At 36.9% G+C, this 8,636-nt stretch overlaps 1 protein-coding gene across 7 annotated transcripts in view; it reads right to left on the bottom strand.

Annotated features, from left to right (window-relative positions):
- The window catches only part of rapgef6 (Rap guanine nucleotide exchange factor (GEF) 6), a 122,455-nt gene extending 116,126 nt beyond the window's left edge, over window positions 1-6,329 (bottom strand). For 4 of the 7 annotated variants that reach the window (XM_024266552.2, XM_036215220.1, XM_036215219.1 and 1 more), the window contains exon 1: window positions 5,847-6,329. In XM_024266552.2, the coding sequence (XP_024122320.1) occupies window positions 5,847-5,921 (75 nt within the window). In that variant the 5' untranslated portion in view covers window positions 5,922-6,329. The remainder of the gene's footprint in view (window positions 1-5,846) is intronic. The other 3 variants (XM_024266556.2, XM_024266555.2, XM_024266557.2) reach the window with 1 other exon arrangement.
- Between the last annotated feature and the right edge of the window lie 2,307 nt (window positions 6,330-8,636).

Genomic DNA, 8,636 nt, shown 5'->3' with positions numbered 1-8,636 from the left:
GTATTAAGAAAAGCTATAAATTAAAAAATATAAGTCAAATGTTTCCCCAGATTAAATTTGCTATAACATGTTAGCATTTAGCAGACCATTTTTGGAAGCGGAGCCCAGCAGACCACACACTGCTCTGTCCGCGGAGACTCCAAGCTTGCTCAGAAAGCAACCAGTCGCCACTTAAGTGCGTGTTTTTCTCCCTCAGCCTCACTTCCACTTTCCCTTGAGAGCCTGTGGCTTTGCGATGGTTGGAATTCTCATAAAGTCTGATCTTTGCAGCAACAACTGCCATTAATCATATGGATGTGATGTGTCATCTGTTACCGCCGCAGCGTCCAGGCTGGTAAAGACCTGTCCCAGCCGTCCCCCTTTGGTACTGTTAAAAGCACAGGAACTTTTTCTGAACTTTCAGACTTACTAGAAAATGTTCTCTTTTTTGCTTCTGTAAAGTATTGTTTCAGTTCCCACTTCAAGGAAATGAAACTACATCCGAGGAACGCAGTGGTTAATCCAGACTATGCAGGTGTATGCGACAAGGGCTACGGTTTGAATGCAACTCCAACACAAAAACATAAAAACTACAGTAACAATTTATTTATGATTTATTATTAAAGTTACTTTGAATAAAATAATGACTATTATTTTTGTGACTTTCAAAACTGCAATTACCCATAATAAAACATCCAAATTATTGAATGTTTTCAACTATTTTGGCTTCAAATGTACAGTAGAAACTTTCCCAGCTTGGGATTTGGGAATGGGGTGTAACCAACTACAGTAGCATATTACTTTTTGTTGTAACTAGGTAGTGTCCGTCATTACCAATGAATTTTGAGCAATACTGCACTCATCACATTTTCAGTAACTCGTATATTTCAACAGACGAGCCACCCAAAATGTTTAAAGCAGTAAGACATTAACAGTAAAAAATGCTCTTGTTCTGCTGCTTTTCTGCATTTTTAGGGCAGTGTTAGTGCTTTAAGTCTTTCTGAGGCACACATGTCGCATTGGGGGCTTTTTTCCAGAGTACATATATCCTGCATTTTCATTTTATGCACTAACTGGTTCCAGCTGCTCCTCCATTTGTTCCTTCTTTGCTTCACTTTGCTGAAACTAAGCTATATTGTTGGTAATTATAACCCAATGTCACCATTCAACTAAATGTGAAAGACTTTACACTTAAGATAATTATTTTCTACTTGTCCATATCTTACAAAAAGTGGTGTAAAACACAAGCATAACCCCCAGACTTAGAGCAAAAAGTCCTGACAACAATGAGAAAACCCCTCGAAGCAAATCAAAACACTAACAGGTAGCTGGTTCCACTCATGACAGATGGCAAAACAGGCGAGTGTCATCTTCACTTAAAAGCATCATTACAGAACAGTTTTGTTCCTTCACTTCCAGCATGAAGAGTATGGATCACAACAACAGCATATTTTTTTTCCACCTCTGACCCTATATTGTGATGCACCAACTAACCCCTGAATGCAAAAGCCAGAATACTGATGATCATCACAATGGGGCAAATGTCAGTCAGTTGATTCAGCCATCCTGGCTCCTCAATGTGTGCATGTATACATTCATTCAAAGTATGTTGAGGTGTCTTCATGCAGCATCATAAGAATGTTTTTCTCATCGTAGAGCCAACAGGCAGCAGAAAATTCAATCCACTCATATATCTGTTAAACAGTTTTCAATATCAATCTGATTTCAGGTAATTGATGCAAAGTAAAGCCTTAAGGTGAGGGTCAGTTAGTTTTTTTGTTTTTTTTTGACTATTTAGAGAGGAACGCGAGTCTTTACTAGATCTTCTGGCTGTGTAATAGTAGAAATCTCCATTTTTAATCAAAACTATAAATGATACATATTTACATCTCATTATTGAGGTCAAGGGCTGCACGGTGGTGCAGTGGTTAGCGCTCTTGCCTCAAAGCGAGATGGCCCCGGTTCGACTCCCGGCTGGGACCTTTCTGTGTGGAGTTTGCATGTTCTCCCCGTGCATGCGTGGGTTTTCACCGGGGACTCCGGCTTCCTCCCACCGTCCAAAAACATGCTTTGTAGGTTAATTGGTGACTCTAAATTGCCCCAGGTGTGAATGTGAGAGTGAATGTGTGTGATTGTGGCCCTGTGACAGACTGGCGACCTGTCCAGGGTGTACCCCGCCTTCGCCCATCAGTAGCCGGGATAGGCTCCGGCACCCCCGCGACCCCAAAAGGGAAGAAGCGGTCTGGAAGATGAATGAATGAATGAATTATTGAGGTCAAACAAAGCCACTTTGAGGGCATTCTCCCAGTATCACCATGTCTTAAATGACTTAAAATGCATTTCAGCTCTTTAAACTGCATATATCAACAACAGTTTGATCTGAAATTAACCTTGTTCCTTTCTGCAATCAAAGAAAACAGATGTAGTCGGAAAAGATCTTTCTTTACTTAACTGTTTTGCCAAGATAACAAATTACTTGTTCTTAATCCACCTCATTTCTAATTACTGTTGTTAGAAGCTTTCATTAGTTCCCTTTATTATTATTATGACTTTGAAATGTGACTGCTTTTTCAAAAAGATCAATTCCCATTCCGATGGCTGGGAAGTATAGAACATTCAAATAGAATTATTCGTATTCAAATAAAGTCATTTGATTGTTTATCACATATGCTGAGCAGGGAAAACAAACATGGCCGTCCCACAGACACAGCTGGACACACCTGAGCATGCTCAGACACCTTTGCCTAGACAAACTTAAAAAAAAAATGTAGACTGAAGCAGAAACAATCTTTAATTTCCTTTTTTATTTGTGTATTTCAAAAAGAAAAATGAACGTTTTCATTATATTTATTGCAAGACTTAAAAAACTTTATTTCTAGGCATTGCGCCATGTTGAGTTTAGATGATTGGTTATCTGAAAACAGGTTTTATAACCTAACAAAATGTTTGTAAAACTGGATATTTGACACATAAATGAATATTCTGTTAAAATTATAAATGAAATTGGATGGATTGTGTTCACAGACTGTAATACTGAGCTTTAAAACAGAACATTTAAACTATTGCATATATGTCAATAAAGCATAAGCAGGAGCAAAGGTGGAAAAGCATTTTATGGCATTATGTAAGCATAGCTTTCCAGATCATCAAGTGCTTATGATTCAGATGTTCTACCAAAGCAATATCACATTTTTCTGCATAAGTTTGAAGTTTACACGAGTTGGATAGTCAAGATTAAGCTGATCAGTGAAGGCTATATTTGATGGATGTAAAGCTGATTACTGTACACTCCTTAATTAATAATAAAGGTTAAAGACAAGTACAAAAATTGAGGCCGGGTAATCCACTCCAGCTCAGTAAAAGCTTAAAACGGATTTCTTCAAAGTGTTGGTTACACCATTAACCTGCTTAGTCTCCAACATTTTCTTGAAAGTCCAGTTTGCTTGTAAAAACAAGAATAATATTTAAAAAAAAATGGACCTTGGCCAGCAGGCGAGGCTTTTTAAATGTTAAGAAGAATGATTATTTCAAAGATGACACATATTAAGGTCACTGGTACCTTTGAGCTTTTTATATTTACCACAAATTTGGAAGAGCGTGTTCCATCTTGTGCTGTTATTACTCGGGGAGTAATGAGTCATTCTGAACTCCTCAGAGTGGTTGCAAGTCGACTCTTCGCAAGAAAAAAGTGGCATCATTTGTTTTTTTTTTTGTTTTTTTTTGTAGACAAGAGAAAAGGTAGACATTCCCAATGAGTTTTTCCATACATTTGGTGAGCTGTAACCATTGTGATCATGTTGAAACATTGATTTTCTTTCCTGCTGCAGTGGATATACTGTAGTTTTAAAGTCCCACTCCAATCTTTTTTTTGATCTAAGCATTCCCAGTGGTCTCTCAATTAGGATTATGCTATTTTTAGGCAAAATCAAAAAATGTATGCTATTTTCTAGGACACAGCTTGCAGAGCCCCAATAGTTCATCAGAAATTCACTTCTGAGTTGTGGCCAGGACCATTGGTGCGGAGTAATGCTGTCCCAATTCCCATCAACCCTTTGTTTACACTCTCTGCTTACAGCTCTTCACATCCCCAACCTAACAACCGGGGCAACAAAAATGGCGAACAATATTGGAGCTATCCAGCTGTACAGTTTTGAAACAAGATGCCACTTCGGACGAGAAAAAACAAAGATCTCGTCGCCTACGGGACGGTTTTTATTTCAGCATACTACGATCAGCCAACGCATGAATTACATCCAAAAACATGCGGCCAAGTTCATACTAGTGGTGCTGGTTCTGTCCTCAATAACTGCATTGAGTGGTGTTCATACTTTTCAAGCAATGCAATCATCTCTTATTTTAATCATGAAGGAATTATTGATCATACATTTGCTGTATTTGTGAATGTGCAGGTACTTGATGAATCAGGGAAGGAAGTAGTGTGTCGTCCACAGAGGCAAAAACTATGGTGAATTACATTCTCTGGTGCTGCAAAATATGAGATTTAAGGCATATTTTTCCAGTAATTTGCTCTGTTTTCTATTTATTTGATCTCTATCTGTGAAGTTAGGCATTTCCTAACTTCTTCAATTAAGCTTTCTTCATTTGAAATCCTAAAAATACATTTTTCTGGACAGAGTTTGATACTCATTGGATACTGAAATATGTACAGGTTAAATGACACGTTTTGCACACAGATGATGTCATCAGCAATTGTTACATTTCCCAGTGATCAGGCGATTCTTCTCCGATGGTCTTGCGATCTGACCGATTACACATCGCTTTGAAGTATAAACTGGGCCAACAAGTGGATACATCAGAATGGAGCAGAGTGCGTGTGGCCCTTTTAGTGTATTTTCTATGTAACAAATATGCACTTTATTTAAATGACATTTTTAATCTGTTCTTGATTAACAATGATTTAAATATAGAAATTCTATTTTTAGCTTAATTTTCTTTATACATGTCCTCCATCATGAGAACATAATTTTCATTGGAGTGGGTCTTTAAGAGGTCATTTTAGCACAGCTGAATCCATTAGAAATTGAGTTTTTAGAAAGTGGAAACTTTTTTCTTAATAAAGATTTGTTGTAAACGTCAATCTGTCCATGGAAATGTATTCTGTGTTGCTCCGAACGTTCTTGTACAAGTGTCAGTCTGTCAAAGAGCTTCTGACTCAGCCACAACTGATAAAAGTATTTGACAGCTTTCTGAATCATTTTTCCTACTCTTCTAAAAATAGTATTTTCTCCATAAAAAAAAGTTATAGAACATAGGGAGGGGGAGTCTAGCCAAGACTTATTTTAGGAAGAAAATGCAACTCAAGCAAGGACAAACCAGCTGTGTTTCCACAGCTTCATGAAAGGAGGAGGCAGATGCCAGGAAAGGAGGAGAAGGAGAAACAGGAAAGCAGCAATGATTAAAACTGACTGGCCAAAAATCAGGGTTTAGCCAAACTTCATGCAGGACTAGTGGTGCAGGGACCCTCTGATGGACGGCGCATGCTCAGTGAGAGCAAACTTGACCCAGGATGAGAGGGTCAATTTATAAAAAAGCAACATCTAATTTAGCAGCTTCAAACACTTGAAGAGTTAGCAAACCGTTCTCAAACAACTCAAACTAAACCCGGCACACCGTTTGAATAAAACTTTATTTATCCGTATAAGCCTTATTTATGTGCCACCAGATGGCTAACTCCAAAGAAAAAACATGAAAACTTCACAACTACCACAAACGCAGCATATTATAGTTGTTATGGCGTATAAACCAAATGTACTAGTATTAGACCATGTGAATAAACGTAAACTATGAATAAATGTATTATTTTTGATGAACATTAGCAAGCAAATGCTAATTAAGTGCTTTATTACCTCTGCCGTCCGAAACGACGGGGGCTTCTTCAATGCCAGCTTGAAAGAAGCTTCCATGGCTCCCGTCATTTTCATAACTTCGGTAGGCGCCAAAGTCCGAACTTTACCGTCGTAATAGTAACCGTACGTGTCCGAGTCACCGTGGGTCCGGACAAACTCACATCCCTGTGGATTCCGGTGTCTCCCAGCCCAGCATGGAAAGGGTTTATTCCAAACAAACGGACCGGGAACTCCTTTTACTCATGGACGAAGATACTTTAAAAAAACTGGCTTCCACTTACGGCAGGTGCGAAAAATACTTCAAACGCGAGAAAAAGTCGGTTATATTTGGTCTTTTTGCCTAATTTGGCGACATTTTCGGCTAAACAAAATTCCACTTTGGTAGCTGGCGTCAGTGAAATCCAGGAGTTGAGATTTTCAGATCCCTCCTCCTCTAGAACCGAGAGTTTACGACATCTGTTCGCCCGGACACTATGGTGCATTCACGGGAATCGGAAATAAAACCATTCAGTGACTTAAGCTAACGCAACAGGTTTCATTGGCTTGTATGTTTTTTCCCATTTTTCTCCGTTTTTGTTCAATGACCAAACGTCAGAAAACACAAAGAGTGTGACATAAACTCATGTGTAAATAATATAAATCTATAAGGAAAATAAAACAGAAGCATAACGAAAACCTTTTCTGTAGTATTGTTATATTCACTAAAGACCATACGTTTTTATACTTATTTTTTGTTCAGAATTTTGCATTTACATCTTAAAACTTTTTCTAAACATCTTCTAGTTTATTAAAAAAAAATCCAATAAGGAAACTGAGGGGAAAACACGATGCAATACTGTGGTCCTTGTCTAAATTATATGCATTAATTAACTTTAATATAGCTTCTACGGCACAAATTATTACTACAGCATCAAACAAATTGCCAACTCAAAATGTTTAGGAAGAAATTGAAACTTTGAACACGCAGTACTACTTCTGCTTGATGAGCAACATGGGAAAAGTTCAGATTGCCGCAACTTCCATAAAGGCAACACTTGGATTTCGTTCATTTGGGTTTGACGTCATACCTTCCCTCTTACTTTCTTCATGAAAATGAAACGCGCTCTTACGAAATAATAGGAAAACACAAATTTAAACAAACATCTGTTGGTTTATTTAGGCTTTGATTTAGGCTTTAATTTGAACGCAACTTGTTTTGAAAACAGCTTAAAGACGCAGAACTTCGTTTGTGATGGGAAAACATTTCTTTTCGGCAGGTCAGAACTCACTTCCTTTAAAAGTTCTTTCAGAGTAAGAGTTTTTTGTTTATAAAATTTATTTACACAAAAATTCTTCTTAAATAAGTAAAAATCATAAATGTTGTTCTATTAAGGTCAGAAAAAAAGAGATTATCCATGTGGTTTTCAAGTGATTTAAGAGGAAACCACACAGTAATCCCACATGTGAAGAGAAAGCTGTAGTGAGTCAAAGCTCTGGGTTCCAATGTTGCTCAAGTGCTTTTTGAACAGGCAGACTTAAAAATATGGTGTAATATTTATTTTTCTTTATAGTCATTGTGAAAAATGTCATAATGGGGGCATTGTGTTGTAGTGAGTCACACATTTGTTTTGTAACTGGTCACTTATCGCTTATCTTTTACACAATTCAAAACTGTGATTTTTAGTTTATTTTTACAACTCTGACACATTCATCATTTCTCAGCATCTTTATTGCACAACGTTCCCAGAAAATTGGGAAAAAATATTTCAGGTTGTAAAAGACAATTTATACAAATAAATTGAGTATGTACAGTTTACAGAAATTGTTACATTTAAAAAGGGAAACTATAATTTATTCATATACAAAGGAAAAGAAGCAGATCTATAATTCCATACATCTTAAACATGTTGGCTGGCTGGTACAAAAATGTAGGCTGATATATTGGAGCATCTTCAATATACATAATAATTCATTTCCCAACTTAAACAGCAAAGTGCACTCTGAAAAAAACCTGAAGCATTCATGTCACGTTTTGATTAAGACTTGGATTCTATTCCAGGTGAGAACATCCAAACACCGTCAGGGTAACGGATCGATTCATTTGCTTTTTCATAGCAGTTAAATTGCGTCCATTCCTTCCGATCCCGAGCAGATGTTGAGATTTGTCGTATATCCTTCACAATGGCTAAAGCTCTTTTCAGTCAGAGTGGCCAACATTGGACAGAGATTAACTTCAAAATATGACGTGAAAACATATTTACTCCTTCCTTCAGCATTTATATCTTTCTGTTGACAGTAGACTCCTGCTTAGACAAACTAAAGGTTTTGAAAATACTAAAAAGGAAAGATATAATCAACAGTTGATTTTTTTTTTAAATAATAGTGTTAACCAGTAAACCCAATGAACTCTGCTAGTCTTCTTTATGCATCAAATATTAAGCCGTAAACATTATACAAAGATGACAGAGCTATAAAAAGTGAAAAAAACTTCAGCATTTTTGTTGTAAAATACAGAGAAACCCAGGTTTAGGTGGTTTGTGATATCAAGGAACCCTTTAAACACTTTTTTTCTCCATTCTTATTCAATTAACTGAACAATTTTCCCTTTTTCCAAAGCACAGCGTTTCGTTTGCACAGTTGACAAATCTCTGATTAAATTGTTATAAAAAAATTACCTCAAATGTTGTTGTTTTTTTTTAATGGGTCTATTGTAAATCATTCACTGCCCATATGAAGATATGAGGTAGTGTTGTATCTTTGATAAAGCCAGGTTTAGCTGTTTCAAAACCAGTTTGTGCTAGAAAGAAATAT

This window comes from Oryzias melastigma, linkage group LG14, assembly GCF_002922805.2.
Source record: "Oryzias melastigma strain HK-1 linkage group LG14, ASM292280v2, whole genome shotgun sequence".
Taxonomy (NCBI): Eukaryota; Metazoa; Chordata; class Actinopteri; order Beloniformes; family Adrianichthyidae; genus Oryzias; species Oryzias melastigma.
The sequence above is the reverse complement of the archived record's forward strand: the minus strand, read 5'-3'. Positions and strand labels throughout refer to the sequence as shown.